This window comes from Gekko japonicus, unplaced genomic scaffold, assembly GCF_001447785.1.
Source record: "Gekko japonicus isolate JY-2015 unplaced genomic scaffold, Gekko_japonicus_V1.1 scaffold326, whole genome shotgun sequence".
In the NCBI taxonomy this organism is placed as follows: domain Eukaryota; kingdom Metazoa; phylum Chordata; class Lepidosauria; order Squamata; family Gekkonidae; genus Gekko; species Gekko japonicus.
Window position 1 is genome coordinate 562260 of NW_015165245.1, and position 18275 is coordinate 580534.

Sequence of the window (18275 nt, forward strand, 5' to 3'; positions counted from 1 at the left end):
TAAAGCGGTCATACTTACAGTTAGAAGAAATACAGTGTTGAATCCAGATTGCATTTTCCAGTAATTTGCCACTTGCATCAGCAGAGTGGAAGTTTCTTCTCCACCCTTTCTGGCTGCAGCCCACTGATCTTCCTCCAAATACAGCTCATCCAGGATAGGAGACCCCACCCTAGAACAGCAGGAAAGCAAATGCGGGGTCTGCAGTGGGAAGGGGGAATCAGCCCCTCTTCCATTAGCGAATAATTTAGCATACAGTACTAGAGAAGGCTGCTAGAATGGGATATTGCAAGTTTGAATACTCCTCCATGTCAAGAACTCTCTAGACCAGAATGCTAGGTCATGAGAGAGGGTGTTTGTGTTCCACATGCCCAAAATAAAGGACAAAGATTATATTAAAGGTAAAGGTAAAGGTTCCCTTGCTCGAAAGCCAGTCGAATCCGACTCTAGGGTTGCGGTGCTCATCTCCGTTTCAAAGCCGAAGAGCCAGCGCTGTCCGAAGACTTTTCCGTGGTCATGTGGCCGGCATGGCTAAACACCAAGGCGCACGGAACGCTGTTGCCTTCCCACTGAAGTGGTACCTATTTATCTACTTGCAATTTCCTGCTTTCAAACTGCTAGGTTGGCAGGAGCTGGAACTAGAGACGGGAGCTCACTCCGTCATGCGGCACTCGGGTCTCGAACTGCTGAACTACCAACCTTCCACAGCCTGCAGTTCAGTGGTGGATAGTTAATTCCCTAAGATACCAGTTGGGATCTCTAGGCAATTATCTGGCTTAAAGCACTGATTTCTTAAAAAAAATATTAATAATAAGGTCAGGATACAACCATGGTCATCATATATACAGATGTATATAAAGCACTGATTTTAGGTAAAATCTGAAGCTAAAAATACTCTGGTATCAGACACATAGCCCAGGTTCAAGAAAAGTGCATACTGTTTGAAAGTAATTGCGGATAAGCATTCAGCCATGTAAATTTGCATATGAGGGAAAAGGAAACAAGTTCTCTTCCCAAATCAGTAAACATTTACTTGTCCATGCAAATTGATATTTTAACTAAAAAGGATTCTTTGTAAAAAATTTATTTGCCCACAGTTAGCAAACTGAATAAAAACATGTTAGGTAAAATACAACAATGTTCAAAGACGTTTCCTGAAACCTTACAGAATGTCTATTTTTTTCTTTTTGTCCATAACAACCGAAAACTAGGAATACATTTCTGCACATTACCACTAATGCTTAGCCTTTATATAGCTTTTTAAAATGTTCAAAGTGCTTTACATACATTAATACATTGGCACTGAGCTTTTGGAATATCTGTCTGAAGTCAAAGTAAACCAACATATTTGTTGTACTGCAAAAGATACAGTTGTTTAAAGGCAGTGCCTAAAGTGGTTTCTTGCTGAAGTTGTCACTCATCTTTTGGTACTCCCTTCCCAGACAGCTTTCTTTGCTTTATTCTACCTTTAAGAATAAGACTTTTTTAAAAAAATTGTAAAACATTTTCAGTCATGTCATGTTATTAGGTATACTTAAACTCTCCAACAATCAGTTTTCATGCTCAGGTTTATACTATTTTGCTGCTGTTTTTTGTTACTTTGCTTTGTGCTTTATTATTATTGTTTGGGGAATGTGTTTGAATTTATTGACAGTTTTATTTTTGTTTTGTAAGTTGCTTTGGCTGTGTTTTTATGATACGAAGGCAGAGAAACTGTCAGATACAAGTAAGAGGTACTTTAGCCCACATAGAGCAAACATTTATTTTTATGTGGTTACCACCTTTGGAGTTCAGTCATTTAAAAGAAATTTAAAAATAAGGCTTTAATCCTTTGCAGAATTTCTTTGGAAGTAAACCCTCACTGAATGTAGCAGCTTGGATCCATCCAGCCCAGTATTTCTGTGTGCTGAAGGGCTCTCACTTGTGGAGCATGACGTTCTGGCACCCCTTTCATTCTCCTGGTGCAGCCTATGATGCCCCATGAAATGCTGCCTCCTGGCTAGACGGCTTGTGTTTTGAGTAAATGTGCATAGGAGTAGGTGCATAATACATATTTACACAATAGCTAGACATATTTAGCTTTCAGAAATATTGAACTGCTAGGCAAATATATTTTGAAGTATTCTAAAAACAGGCAACAGATCTATTTTCAGGCCTGTTTTGACAAATTGTTTAAATTTTGTGTTGGTTCAAGATTTAAATAAAAACAAACTTAAGAAAAGCAGGTAAAAGTGTTCAAATTTTAGGACAGACTAAAGCAAGAGGCTGAGGCTTTTTTACACATCAGTTTCATGGTGACCTTTGCTGTACGTTATGTGAACACCCTTGCCCAGCATTGTGCTCAGAAGGGTGGCATATAAATCAATCAATAAATGAGAGGGAAAGAAAATTTAAGGACACTGTAGCTTAGTGAAAGCCTCAACAGAACTTGCCACTAAACACAAGGATGTTAAAACTGACAACATAATTGCCATGCAGCCATCCTCGTGTCCGTTTGCCATAAAAATAAAATAAGACAGATGGGAGAACAACACAGGAAAAAAACACAGGAAAAGAAATTGAATGCAACAGATTGACAGTGGCATGGTTTGGACTCTTTAATAAAGGAATGGGATGTCTGTTCCAGACTAAGTGGCTAGTGTGGAACAAGTCATGGCATTGGTCTCACATAAAGTGTCAAGTGGAGCTGAAATATATTTTAACTTTATTTTTCTTGTCTTGAAAATAACCAAGTGCATGTCTCTTGCAGTATCTATTTTTTATAATCTGGGAAGATTCAATGTCTTTCAGTTTATGAAAAGAGCTGTATGTTAAATACACCTGTGTGGTGAGACTCTGTATTCACTTGTAATACCTGGAAACAGGGTCCCCGGGAAGCGGTTATTTGGCTTGCTGTGCTTCATAAGCAGAAGAAGGCAGTTGAAATTTTCTCAAGAGAGATTGCACCAGCTGGAACAGGAATGGGTATGTCTTGAATCTTTTCCCCATCTTCATTGGATATTTGCATTGTTCCTTTGTTGTCATGTTTTATAAACCAACATTGTTATTCTACTATGTAAAAGTGAGAGTCAGAGACCTGTCTTTCACAGATTCCTTACTCCCATCTATCTGTGGTCATGGCATCAGTTAAAATAAATATGTGCGTGCAAAACAGAACTAGCTCTGCCATTGGTATTCAAAACACAAAGATAATTTATTTCTGTGTAAAGCCAGTGTAACTGTAGCTGAAAAACTGATGGTTCAGTCCTAAGCAGAGTTACAATGCTTTTAAGAAGGGTAATTAAGTCAGTGGGCTTAGAAGGGTGTAACTCTGTTTAGGATTGCACTGTTAGGGTTGTTGCCTACCACTCCATTGAGCTAAGTATGGAGCCTTCCTCCAACAGAAAAAGGTTTTCTTAGAAGAAGAGCCTCTTCCATGAGAGAAAGTGTCTGTACTTCGCTGGGTGGACTGACTATATACAAGCCATGTTTTGTGCCTTTAACCAGGAACGCCCTTGTTCAAATCTTGAGTGTACTGTGAATTCACTAGGAGGTCTTAGGCAAGACTCTATCAGGTCATTATGACTTACTTTGTGTGTAAAGATTACAGTATGAATATATATATATTTCATATTCAGGTGGGTAGCCATGTTGGTCTGAAGCAGCAGAACAAAGCTTGAGTCCAGTGGCACCTTTAAGACCAACAAAGTTTAAATCTGGGTGTAAGCTTTCATGTGCATACACACTTCTTCAGCACTCTGAACATTTTAAATAGCTATATAAATGCTTAATAGTTAAATGCAAAAGTGTTATGGACAAAAAGAGAAAAAAATAGACATTCTGTAAGGTTTCAGGAAATAATGCCTTACACGTTTTTATTCAGTTTGTAAAAGTTTTATTTGTCCACAGTTAGCAAAGAGTTCTTCTTAGTTAAAATATTCATTTGCATGGACAAGAACGCGTTTACTAATTTGGGAAGAGAACAGTAACTTTTCCCCATTGCTAAATCTTCTCAGTATAACAGGAGTCTTTTAGATCAAAGACTAGCAAAGAAAAACATTATCTTTTATAAGGCATATTTCTTTTCTGTGTGAGAGAAAATTCCCATACATAGTAGGATCCCTTTAACTCCTCTGATTGATCAAATTACTTTAGCTCTGGAGCTTGAGTAGTGGACTTGGAAGGCCTTAACTACACATTATGTTTTCTCTGGGTCCTCTATAGGTCTGCATGATTAGATGCGTGTTACCGTTCTGTGCTAGAAACTCAATTCCCATGTTCACAAGGCCCATTCAGATTGGGACTGAGGCACATAAGATTGTGGTTTATGCCTTCCCCCCATGCCATTTTCCTTACAAGACACTGCTCCGTGGGCTACCGTTTTCCCTGTTGAGGGCTCTGCATGTACTGATGGGATATATCTAGGAGCAAATAGCAGCATCCTTGGGACTGTTTCCGATCAGGAAAGCAAAAGTTCGTGCTATCTGCATGCCATAGCCAGGGGTCATTTGGGGGGGACACGGGGGGACGCCATCCCCCTGGGTGAGGTGCGGGAGGGCGGGGCCTGGAGCTCCCTGCTGGTGCCCGCTGGAGGTCGCCGCCGGCTGTGGGGAGGACACACTTCCGGTGATGTCAGGGGGTGTGGCATATGCTAATGAGTTATGCTAATGAGTCCCCCTAGCTCTTTTTCTATGAAATGACCCCTGCATAGACCTGATCTAAATAGGGCTTGCACATGCCAAAGAATTATATCCTCAGTGTAGAACTTGCAACACAGTTTGATCACAAGGACCTGGGAAAAAATAACATGTAGTTAGTTCCTAAGAGGAGGACAAAGGCACTTGGAGATGTTTCATTCCTTATAACAATTCATAGCACTGCCTATGCACATGTTTGTTGTGCATGCTGATGAGAGGAAGAGGAAAGGAGGAACAAGGGCTCTGAGCCTTGTGGGGATCCCTCTGTACTGACACTGTGGCCTTATGTAGACAAGGGTCATGTCCTTCATGTTCCAAATGACTGCTTCTAAAAGAAAATGCTTCCAATTTAATGACTAAGGGAATTACATTACATTCTGAGAGCTGCATGGAAGCTCCTTAAATCATCAAGTTGTCCACTTTTATTGGATTGCTTCACACACAACAAAATGTCTGAGTAGATACTCATATCTGTTCTCACAATTGTGCTTCCTCAAGTTGTTGTAGTATCGGTTATTTTTCCTCCACAATCCCCGTCTCTCATTATATTTGAGTTTTCGTGTCCCTCTTGCCTCAACGTTCCACACGCCCCCACAGCCTTTTGCTCCGAGGCCTGTCACGCAGGAGGTCTGCCAATCCCCTGGCTGCATTCCCTCACTGTGATGCCTCAGTCCCGCCCACAGAGCCGCCGGCCACCATCTCGCCCTCAGTCTGTAGCGAACCGGAAAAGGCAAGGACACTCCCCTGGCTGGAGGCTACGGAGACCCACTGGGAGGGTGGGCGGGCAAAAGGCCAAAACACTGAGACTGTGGTGGAGCGGCACTGACAGTCCCCTCATGCCCACTTCTCCTTCTCTCTATCCTCCCACCCCGGTGAGATACAGCCCCCTCAGAAGCGCGGGGCCGAGTGTCGGAGAACTGCTGGCAGCGCCTCAAGCGCCATGCAACAACACAGTCTGTGAGACAGTCCACAGCCCCCCGGGAGACAGTCCACGACTCCGGCCAAGGCCAGGGGAGGATGAACCTCTGGCTCCAAGGGAGCCCGCCCAGCACTCACTTCAGGGTCCCCTGCCGCCTTCGGAGTTCTCCTCCACTCCGAAGGCAAGCCGACAACACACGCCTGCTGCTGGTGGTGCCAGTCACAGCCAGGGAAGGGCCACGGCGATGGCGGCGGAGGCACCCCGCCAGGCCCATTGGGGAGAGGCTCCCCTTGCGAGGTCATGATGGCATTGCTCCCCATCTCTGAGCCCAGCCTGGAAACACCACTCTCCCCCCTTCACCGGGCCCATCTCCCCCTCTCTGCTCCACTGCCCTCTGGTACAAGATGCTCACACCCTGCCCTGTGCTGTGCCACCACCCAGGGAATCCTCGGGTCTTCCCCCCCTCGAGGGGATGAGAGCTGCTGGCTGCCCCAGCCAACTTCCTTTCACAGCGTGAGGCGAGTACCGCCCCCTTCCAAGCGGGACAGACTGCACACCGATTCTACAGGGAGCTCTTCTATGCGCTTCCCATGGCCTGCCCCCTGGAGTAGACGGCGACCATGGAGGAGGACGAGGCTGACATCCACAAGCTCCACAGGCCCCGCCACTTGCTCAGCAACTGAGGGCAGCACTCCCTACCCGAAGCCACTAGAGATGCGTCGCACTGAGACACTGATGTAAGCCCCTTTCTAGAGCTCATTGTCTTCATTCTCACAACGGGCCTTCTTCCTAGTAGGGTATGAAACCGTGTTTCTGTCTCCTCACATTTTCAATTTTTATCCTTTCCCCCCCCTCCTTCCAGCTTCTGGCATCTTCCTACTACCTTACTATTGCGAATCTTCTTTGCCCCTTCTTTGTCATGACTCAGGAAAGATTTTATACTGTCTTTCAGTTTGTTTAATCCCTTCATGAGTGGGCTATGATAGAGATTGAATTTTTCATGCCAGTAATCTGGTCAACCTTCATATGATTGTGATTTATTTGTAGTCCTAATCAGGATGAAGGTCTTGGCCTCTGTACCCTGTTGTTAGCCCTTCAGAGTAACTAGTTGGCCACTGTGTGAGATAGGATGCTGGACTAGATGGACCACTGGTCTGATCTTACGTTCTTACGTGCAAGAATTTGATGTATTTGATCAAGCTACCTTTGTTGCATTTGATCAAGCTACCTTTGTTCCCTTATAGTAGCATGTTTCATGAATTGCTGGGGACATGGAAACACAGCTGTATTAAATCATTTGTGCAGTTAAACTGCAAGCCACAAATGCCAAACCTTAACTTTATAACATTGAAGTTGGTTTAAAAGGGGAGTAATCTGCCTCAGGAAAAGTCACTTTTAAAGGAACATTCTAAATACTATCTGTACTTGGAAACTGTAGTGTGCAAAATTCTACTGTGTGTGTGTAAAGTGCCATCAAGGTGCAGCCAACGTCTGACCTCCACAGAACAGAGCTTTCAAATCAAGTAAGAAGCAAAGGTGGTTTGCCATTGCTTCCTTTGCAGAGTCTTCCTTGGTGGTCTCCCTTCCAAGTACTGACCCTGCTTATCTTCTGAGATCTGATGAGATCAGGCTATACCATGCCACCTTCCCTCCCTGAAATTGTACTGGAGTGAAAATAATATGTGATAGCCCTTAGCACAAACAATATGAGCTGCAATGCTGAATCCCATTAATTTTAAGTGTGTCTTCTATGACACTACTTTTATCTATTGAACTTCTGCAGTTATGCAGATTGCACTGGTCAAATATACAAAATGTGAACATGTTTAGAATATGAATGTGGGCTTACTTTTTAGGTCTTAATGTACTTTGAATTAACTTTGCAGTAAAATAATTATGCTGCTTGGGACAGCAGAGGCGTATTATCTATGTAGGCGTGTGAATACACTGTTATTGCTTCTGCAGTGGACCAGAGACAGTGTTAATGCACTTGGTTGATTTAAACCTGTGTTTACAGAAGCAGGGTCACTGTATGGTCACAGTCTGTAATTGGCAATAAAATGTATCTTGTACCAAACAGAGCAAAGTAAAGACATACTTATCTATATGATTTTAAATATTGTTAACACAAGACAGAAGTAACCATCTTGACCTTTGTTACTGATGTTTGCTTGCAGAAGAATTTTTTTACCTTAGCAATGTATTTCCTACTGGAGCATATCTGCATAAATACTATTAAAACCCATTCCTCTGAACACTTGTAAATGTAAATACAATGCTCATAAATATTAGTGACAGTCGAAAGTACATTATAAACATGGGAAGTCTTAATAAATATTGACTCATTATTCCTGTACCATATTATGATATTAAATGCTGAATGGTATCCTAAGAGTGTCTGGACCCAGGATGTCCCTTACCTGTCGTCCCAGGTAATGGAACAACAAGAAAAACAAGAAATCACTGTGATCAGCAACAATTACACATTTAATAAATGTACCATGAAAACCAAGTCCAACTTATCTCAATTTTACATGTAAACAGAGGCCAACAAATGCGAAACAGAAAGCAAATGCCAGCTAATTTAAAGTAGGCTTGTTGCCACATAGAATCATGGACTGGCTGCTACGATTGGACATTCAAATTATTGGCCTGCTCCTATTCTAGAATTTGCAATGGAACTGTAAGTAAGTTTATAATTATAGTTAAAAGTGATAACAATATTTTTACATTCAGCTTCATGTTTGTTTCTACTCCTCATAATTATGCTTTTTACAGGATAATCCATAGAAGACATCACCTTCCAACTTTATAAAAATTCCTTTTACTTCATAGAGAGCTACTGGCCAACAATGTGACATGGAGAGCGAATACCAGCCAATTTAAAGTAGGCTTGTTGTCACATGAAATTATGGACTGGTAGCTACGAATAGACATTCAAATCATTGGCTTGCTCCTATATTAGAAATGCATTGGAACTGATAATCCATAGAAGATAACATCCTCCAACTTCATAAGAACCTTGTAAGATTACTCTTGAGAAAGACAGCTGAAATGAGTGTAAATACCGGTGTAAAGGTAAAGGTTCCCTTGCTCGAAAGCCAGTTGAATCCGACTCTAGGGTTGCGGTGCTCATCTCCGTTACAAAGCCGAAAAGCCAGCGCTGTCCGAAGACGTTTCCGTGGTCATGTGGCCAGCATGACTAAACACCAAGGCGCACGGAACGCTGTTACCTTCCCACCGAAGTGGTCCCTATTTATCTACTTGCAATTTCTTGCTTTCGAACTGCTAGGTTGGCAGGAGCTGGAACTAGAGACAGGAGCTCACCCTGTCTTGCGGCACCCGGGTCTTGAACCGCTGAACTACTGACCTTTCACAGCCTGCAGTTCAGCATCTTAACCACTTGAGCCACCGCAGCTCCAAATACCGGTGTACTCATTGAGTAATATAGGAATATACATGACTCTGTTGATAATGAATAAGTTGGCCTCTGTTTACATGTAAAATTGAGATAAGTTGGACTTGGTTTTCATGGTACATTTATTAAATGTGTCATTGTTGCTGATCACAGTGATTTCTTGTTTTTCTTGTTGTTCGCATGTATCTGCACACTGTGACCCCTGTTTATATATTGTCCCAGGTAATGGGACATTTGCCTTTGCTTAGGAGTATATCACATACACATTCATTTTGGTGCAAGTTATTAACAGGTAAACGAGAATAGGATTAAATTTTGATTTTTTTTCCAGTGTGTTTTACCCAGCAGATGAAGAACAAGTACTTGGGTTATAAATTCTACACCTGGCCAACTTCAGTTCTCCTTTAAATGCAATATCCAGGTTACATTTTATAGAAGAACATCAATTGGAAGTACTTGTGGATTTTTTCACTGGCTTACTGTTCATCCCTAGGTCTTGGTCATAATGAATGAATTAAATCACTTTTGTCCAACATAGGTCCAACACTGCTTGCTAACGCCACTATAAAACCTGTATATTTATTCCACCTAGTCCATGTGAAAGAATGTTACTTTTACACAGAAGACTTTACTGAGACACTTTTTCGAATACTTTTGGAAGTCCAAGTATACAGAATTTACCAGTTCATCCCTGTCTACATGCTCGTTAACTCTCTGAAAAAATTATGTGAGTTTAGTGAGGTAGGACTTCCCTTTAAAGAGCCTAAGCTGATCTCTATTCTTCATATCACGGGGAGGGCGGGGTAAAAATGTCAAAAATAAATAAATAGTTCATTCATTTTAATTTCTTTTAGCATTAGTTCTTAAACAAGCAGGAAATCCGTAAGTATTCCTCTTTCCTCTCCTTGCCAGCTCTGTATTTTCCATCCATACCCTGCTTCCCTCAAGTTTCCACTCTTCCCTCATTGTTGGCCCCAGCTTTTCCTCTCCCTGCATCCCTTGGTCTTGCATCCTTACACTTTACACATTCTCATTGGTTTCCACTTTCCCCTATAGGTTGCCCCCAGTAGCTCCTGCTTCTCTGTTGCTTCCCTGTCCTATCCCTGCCTCCTGCTTCTAGCTGCCCCCCACATCTGTGCTAACATCTCATGAGACTAAGATCTTGGCCACTATTTTGAATTATCTAGGGTTTACTGAGCTAACCATATGGCAGTTCCTGAGGTAGTCTCACAAGATCTTGTGTTTTATTCCCCCCCCAAAAAAACACAATTTCTCCAAACCTGGGGGTTTCCTGGATTTTTCAGGAATATCTTCCCTTGCCCTGATACTCTTCTTTGTGGATTTTATGATCTGTAAGGGGGACATATTTGTCAGATATATAATGAAAGAGTCCTCATAAAATTTGTTGCACACCCACTAGGTAGTGTTTGCTTTCTAGAACAGTAGGATAATGGTTTAGTTCTTCTAATAGTAGTCACATAATATTATAAAAATCTCCCAGTAATATCTGCCATTTTTATAATACTTTAACGCTTCCATCCTAAGCAGAGTTCTGAGGCCATTGAGTCAAAGGATATAGGACTGCACCATAAATTGTTCAAAGTGCTTGACATGTTTTATAGAGTTTTTATAAGGATAACGGAGATAATATAAGTCAGTACTGACTAGTTCCTGCGTATCTGTTGCACAAATAAAAGCCTGGAAGAGCCTGAAAGATCATTGTGTCAGGGGGAAGTTTCTTCTGCCTATGGAAAAGCTCTTCCACTCACATAACAGAACTGTAGGATCCAACCCAATATTTGTTATCCCTATATCAAAATGAAACCTGCAGGTGAATGATAGTGGGTTGCCAAAGTATATCCAGTATTCATAGCTGATGCAAGATTCGAGGTAGGGACTTTCAGCTGACACTACTCTGTTCCACTACACGATCTCTGTTTAAAGTTCTATTTAAAAGCGTATGTGGTTCTGACCTTGTTTTGCAAATAGGAAAATGGTTTTCTGCATACATAAAAAGATCACATTTGAAAATCATTAAAACAACCAAAAAACAACATCAACACATCTTTGAAACAATTAGAACTCCAGCTAAAATACATAAAAATAATGGGATTTGAACATCTAAAACCTTAGGAAGAAGTGTGGAGTATAGGAATAATCAGTTTTCTGACTCTGTAATATTCTACCTCTTTAATCTGATACCATTTAATCTTCCTATTCATGGAAGGGAAACAGAGAGGGGGGGATATAAATATTTTAATGAATATATCATTTTAGTTAAAAATGTTTAGTTAGTGTTCTCTTCTGAAATAGAAAAAAGAAAATCAGCTAGTCTTCTACCTGTTTCAGTTTGTCATCTTTAATTTGCTTCAGAAATATAATGTGCTCCTTCATAAATTCTTATTGCAGCAATATGTGAATTTTCTCCCAGGAAGTACAAAACTATGATAAACCACTGGCCTGTATCCAACTCCACATTCCTAAGAATTAAGGACACTTGAGTTTTCTTTAAAATAAATTGGACATCCTGTGGTTTTCCTCTATCGCTACAGATTCTCACTTTGATCCCTGTGCTGTTCCTGAGGGGTCATTGACCCTCAGGAGCAAAATTTTGGGGTTTCAGGGGTCCTTGACCCTCAGGAGCAAAATTTTGGGGTTTCACCAGCTTGCAGTGAGATAGGGGAATTGCTGGAAATCACTGCTACCCACCCAGAAGAAAACTCAAGTGCTTGTAAGTCTTCAGAACAGCTTGGTTGGATACAGGTTACTGTTTGCTCACCCTAGGATGCTCTACTTTCTTATCTTAATATTCTTTTGACCCAAAGGTCCTGAACAGATTGAGATTCAACCTCATTACTGTCAGTCATGCTTTACTATAATCATACTACTTACTATAATTGGTTTGTGAGCATATTCTCACTTCTTCATAACTTGCTTCCTTAGAATGTCCAAACATCAGCCTATTCAAGTGGTCCAAAATATAACCCCCCATTATTAATGGAATGAGACTTCTTTCATATTTCTCATGTTGACTAAGTTTTCTTATTTACATCTCTATGGATAAACTAATGGTCATATTTCATTTTTTTCGCTATCAATAGGAATATTAAGGGTTTTTTTTGGTCTTAGTATGTGCTCAGTTCAGTAGCTGTAAAAAGATCTTCCTAGTTGAAAAAACATGTGCTGACCCTTATTTCACATTTCAGTGACCGGAGGTTGACACTGTAATGACAGCTGGTTAATGCAGCTTGAGATTTTAAAGTGCCTGAATATATGTAAATATTATGACTGATGACAAGTGTGCTGGAAGCTACTTCAAGAAGTTTCCTAGGTTCAACAGATTAAGTAGACCAGTCCCCATTTAGTTTGAATACATTATTCTAAAAGATTTCTTATCTCCTTGGGTTGAGAGGAAATGAGTAGAGCAATTATAATTGACCTCTATTAGCAAGGTTATTTGTGTGCGACGTACACTATTATAATGACTACAGAGCACTTGATTTTAGATTACTTCAGTTTTAGAGCTTGAAGAGTCTGTAGTAACTACAATTACTGAAGCATCATGGATCTAGAGGAGCAAAAGACTATTCTTTCAGGACAAGCCTTCGAATTCCATATACCATGCATCTTCTGACCCCCTTAACCCGCTCTCTGACCCTCAGCTTTAATCACCAGCCTCTTCATCTACCTCCCCCCCTCCATACAACCCAATCTAAAAGCTTTGTTTCCTATTAATCGGACATCTTCAACCTATATTTACCCCTATCACCTCTCTCTCATCAGCTCTTTTGGTCACGTGGGGGGTATTCACTGACTACAATAAAGGTGTTGGCTCATGACAGGCAGGAACTGCTCCCTTGTCTAGTCACTTGTTATCTCTTTTAATTTCTGGTAATCTGAGTGTTTGTGCTCATTCTAATCATCGTGGGATGGGCAGTTTGGCAGCCCTTGCGTTTTCATCTGGCCTCCAACAAAGTTCTCAATTCCAAAGGAGCCCCCCTATATGAAACTTGGCCACTGTCTGCCATATACACTGAAGACACTCTCAAAGGTGTCTCTTAGCCTCCTGTTGCTCTGCACCAGTGTAAAGAACAACAGGAAAAGAAGTCTGTAAACCCCATCCTCACAGTTCAGGAAGCAATAGAGGCACTGTCAGGGTCAAATGAAATGTTTACAAGGGTTCTTTCCTCCACTAAAAAAAAATCCAAAGTAGTCTGGGAAGACTACAAATCTGCATTGTTGCTTTTACCCCTTCCCCTACCATCCTTAACTCAAAATCACCCTCTTCAGGCTGCTTTTTTACTCATGGGGAAGAAAATAGGCGATTTCCTTGTCTTCTTGGGAGTGCTTGAGGGTTGGACCTGGGAATAAGACTCATTTGAGGGAGAGCAGGATTATCTGGGAGCTGTTTCTAAAGATCTGGGGGCTCAGAAGACTCTCTACTGAAGCTTCAGCTGAAGAACCTGCCTTGAAGCTGCCCCAACTGGAGAATCTATCAACCTTTCAGCCTCAGGGAAGGGTAGCCTTTCCTTGACCACACAGGGCCAGGCAATCACCCCGGTCTCTCCTCCCTTTCAACAAAATGGTCAGAGAAAGCACCCTGTGAGGAAGAAGCTCTGTGCAGGAGGAGGGCCTGGCTTACAGTCTGTGCTTCTGTCACTGAGTTGGGTTCTTGCTTTTGAATATAGCTCTTCACAGCATTACGTCAGGGATGCTGCTGCCATTTTAAGGACTGGATTTTCATTTTTGAAAAACACCATGGAAGCTCAATACTGACAGTGCACTTGACAATGCCCTGGCTGGGTGGAAACCCAGGTGGTCATCCCCCTATCGAGGAGGCCTGAAAACAGTATGGGGGCAGACAGGAGCCCCAGCAGCAATGGAGGTGAAGCGGTGCTTGCCAGGCTATGGAGATAGCCCCATCTCCAGCCCTGGCTGCTTCAGCATGCTAATGAGGAGGAGGAGAAATGCTTCAGCATGCTAATGAGGAGGAGGAGAAGTAGGCACCATTGCTCTTCCCAGCCACCAGTGAACTGGTCTTGGCTGTGTCAAGATGTGCAAACCAAACACTCTGCCTGGGGTGAGGGGATTCAACCACTGTACTGCATTTCCAGGGGAACAGAGAGGAGGAGATTGGTGCCTTCATCTCCACCCCAGCAAGCCCTCATCACCCAGCAAGCACTGCCCCTCTGCCATGCTTCTGTCTGGGAAAGACTGCCTGGGTTTCTGCCCAGCTGTGGTGCCATCAGGTAGGCTTGCCAGGATTGGGCACTGTGGTGTTTTTGAAATAAGAAAATCTAAGTCTTAAAATGGTGGCAGCATCCCCATGACAGACATAGGGACGCTGTCACGTGTAATTGAGCCCTAAGTCCTTGCAGGATGAGGATGCTGTTTTTCCTTCATATTTTTACCATGTTTGTTCAGGAATGTGGGAAAAATAAATATATTTGGGAAAATGTATTTTTGTGATTTCTGTTTTCTAGCTTATGAGGAAAACCTGAGGTTGAGGTACACTAATATCTGAACATAGAGAAGTATTCAGCTCTAACTCACTCTGAATTATCCTTAGAATTTTACCTTTTAAATGTTTCATTTTTAGCACCTGGTGTCACTGGCCTTGTTGGAGGACGTCCAAAAGTGTAAGTTTTTAATTAAAGGTGGTTGTAGTAATGTTTACTTTTTCTTGATTCTCAGATGATTTTGTGAATCTCCTAGTCAATAGCTTGGCTTGTTTGATTATTTAATTTTATATTTTCTGGGCAATGGTATGTGTAAATATATTAGATATTGTCTTAGTGTAAGTCTAAATAAGAAACTCTCATCTCTTTATGGAAGATCCCGTCAGTTTTATGCTGGAGGGTTTTCCCTTTTGTTGGAAAGATCAATTATTATATTTTTAGGGAATCGTTGTATCATTTGGTCATACCAAAGTTGCTTAGAAATATTAGAGATGCTATGTAGTTTTTGATTCTCCTGTATTGTCAATAATAGAATTGCTCTTCTAAGCACCTAAGGATCATAACTAATTTTGTGATGCATCCAGGGATCATATACAAGACAGGGATCATATACAAGGCACATATGGGGAATTACTCTTAACTAGCCTGTATCTTTCCCTCTGGTATCTTTTCCAGATCTCCAGTTTTGAAACCATTTTTCTTCCTTTATCCAAAAAAGAATGTGAAGGTAGGAGCATTTATACAATACTTAAAAGCCTGATTCTTTGCCATCTTAAAGCTGTTGAAACAAAAGAGAATACTGAGTCAGCTTGTAACAACAGGCTCTGCAGGTTTAGAACCAAAATCTGTCCTACTTGCTGAAATGTAATAAGAAATCTTCTCAATAAATATTACTGTCTGTGCAGACAATAGGTGCTTTGGGGGTTGCTCTGAACTTTATAAGAAAGTGTTTGATTAGTACTTGCTATCTGAATGGCGTGTGAACTAGTTTTCATTCTTTAACATCATAGGCAGCCTATATTTCCAAATCGGGCCTCCAAAGCGGGGGTTTCCCCGCCCCCCCCCCGCCCCCACTTGGCAGCCCTAGAAAAGGGGTAGGTACTCCTATGGGTTGGGCGATATTTGAAATTCTATACTCTATCTCATGGAATACCATTTGGCCATGTGTGAAGTCTCAGCTTCAGGACATCTCTTTGTTGTGGAGATCAATCTTGGCCTCACCTGGCTGCCAAGGCATTGTAAAGAGGAACCTGCAATTCAAACGTAGATCCAATCTGTGTCCTATGTGACAACCAGTCTTTGCAGTAATGGGGGAATTTCTTCTCTGTGTTGTTTTCTGCTAACAAAGGCCACCATGTGCTTCTTCTTCCCATGATCCTTTGAGCTGAATGGGTGCACGCTATATTAACATAAAAAGCAGGCAAGCGTTTCCTATGTGAATTCTGTCTCACAGTAGGTGATTCCAAACAGCTTTCTTTGGCTCATGGTATACAAGTGTGTGCACAGTTCATTTGGTGCGTGCGTAGCAGATATAAATGCATAAATTAGTCTGTGTCCCAACAACCTGTTCAATAACCTTGCTCGAAAATGGAACATTTGAGACTGGTTAATAGTTACTGAGATCTCCTGGGTCCAGGATAGGCTACTTCAGAAGTGGATGCACCATATAGCCTGTTTTAAGGCTGAGGTGACCACCCGCTCTCTTAAGGAAGTATTGACTACCTCTCAAACCTAGGCAGGCTCTTTGATGTTGGTTCAGTCACAACTTTCATTCTCATAAGGGATTCACAAGAGGAATTTCTGTACATTCTATTATTAGTGCTCAGAAGCCTCAGTGGTAAATTTATCCTCATAATCTGTGCCAGGGAGTCCTTTAGTGCCATCACGTGACCCTCACAGACTAGATGTTTCACTGAAGAGATGGAACATGCGCTATGGCAGGCACACCAGCAGGCGACCACGATTGCTTCAAAAGAGACAGCTCCACATCAGTCATCCAGAGCTCCTAGTTGTCTACAAGTCTATTCATGCTCCCCCCCAAAAAACAAAAAAACCCAGACTCCATGGAAAAGTAGTGCAAGTGGCTACAGACAACATGGCCATGATCTACTACATAAAGAAACAGGTTGGCATTGCATCTACCACGTAGAAGCAATGAGTCTGTTCCATGTTGGAGAGATATGCATCAAATACATTATCATACCAATAGTCATCCTGATCAAGAGTGTGTGACTGGCCCAAGGTCACCCAATGTTGACTACACAGATGATGGCTCAGAGAACACTAGTTACAGGTAAGCAACCTGTTCATGCAGCTGTGTACTGAATTAAAAAACAGGTAACTGGGAACCAGCTTCCTGATAAGCATATCACCTGTTCGAAAGCAGCCCCACATAAAAATCTCATTGTGCGTATAGCACGCCAGGGAGAAGGCTGAGTTAAAAGTGTCAGTTTTTCATAAGCAGGGAGATTTTAACATGAGGGTATACACAAATGTGAGCCCTCATGAATTCTGCCACTGTACCAACTGCACATTTCTGTGGCTTATTTTGAATCGGCTTTCAATAGTTCTATTACGTGTATTGTTGAAGTACTCTTTCATAATCTGACCTGCAGTAAACCTATTGTATAAGGAGATATTGATACAAAGATTCTATTATTTGGCTTGCAGTAAATCTTCATACTGTTTTAATGAAGAATGAGGATCAGTTGGAGTTTACCTTCCTTTATGCAGTTCAACACAGGATATTTGCAGTTTCATAGTTTGACAAATTAGAAATCTTTTTGCTTTGTAAAGGCAAATAAATATCTGCTTCTGTATTTAATAGGAAATGCATAACATTTTCAAACTTTTTTTGTCCCAAACTAAATATGTATTCCTCTATTAAAATCAATGATAGCTCAGTTAAGTGAGTCAGAAGAATTGAAACGTTTTGTTGGATATTAGGTGTTTTTGAAAAGGGATGTTTTCATTCTGTTCAGGAGAGTATTTTTAGGAAGGAGAAAGGGCAGTGGTATAATGGAATAGTACGTCATGCCTTAACCTGGTTTTCTTTTTCTTTATGTCTGCACTGTCTTCTAAGGCAGGCTATAAATGACGTAAATAATCATATTCTCCTGGTTAGACTTTTTATTTTGAATATTGCACAAAAGTTGCATTTGTATTAGAAAGGTAGGAGAGAATATCACAATGATTTCATTAAAGAAGCAAAGGGAGAGAAAGGCTATAAAAATAAGCCAGCAGATAGGACTGATCCTGCCTATGGGTGGCAGCTGGAATGTTGGTCTTGCGTAGTTTCTGTAAATAAAGAAATTATAGCCTTCTCATGATAGATCTTGTACAGATTTCAGTGCAAATTCTGTAAGTGTCAGCCCAAAGAAAGGATCTAAATACAGGTAACTGGGTTCTGGGATAATGAATTGGTTATCAATCCATTTGGGCCAGAAACAGTTGCATGGTTCAAAAAAAGGATGGGACTGAGTTCCAGAGTAGCAGCCCAGGAAATGATGCATGACCTTCATCCGGACAATATCCTTAATTAAGAGACAAGTTGACTGAAATGAGGAACCATCTGTGAGCTAGGGCTTTATAAGGCCTTCTGAACTGCAGCACCTTCCCTATGAGAAAAGTCTGAAAAGTCTGGGACTTTTCAGTTTGGAGAAGAGATGACTAAGGGGGGACATGACAGAGGTTTATAAAATTATGCATGGGGTTGAGAGAGTTGACAAAGCAAAAAAATTTCTCCCTCTCCCAAAATACTCAAGGGCATCCAATGAAACTGATGGGCAGTAGGCTCAGGATGGACA

At 41.5% G+C, this 18275-nt stretch overlaps 1 protein-coding gene across 1 annotated transcript in view; it reads left to right on the forward strand.

The window, feature by feature from the left end:
* Positions 1 to 18275, forward strand: part of LOC107109440 — a 68962-nt gene that overhangs the window by 33405 nt on the left and 17282 nt on the right. The window contains exons 13-15 of the mRNA XM_015410061.1: positions 2862 to 2961; positions 14610 to 14649; positions 15145 to 15196. Coding sequence (XP_015265547.1) covers positions 2862 to 2961; positions 14610 to 14649; positions 15145 to 15196 — 192 coding nt within the window. The remainder of the gene's footprint in view (positions 1 to 2861; positions 2962 to 14609; positions 14650 to 15144; positions 15197 to 18275) is intronic.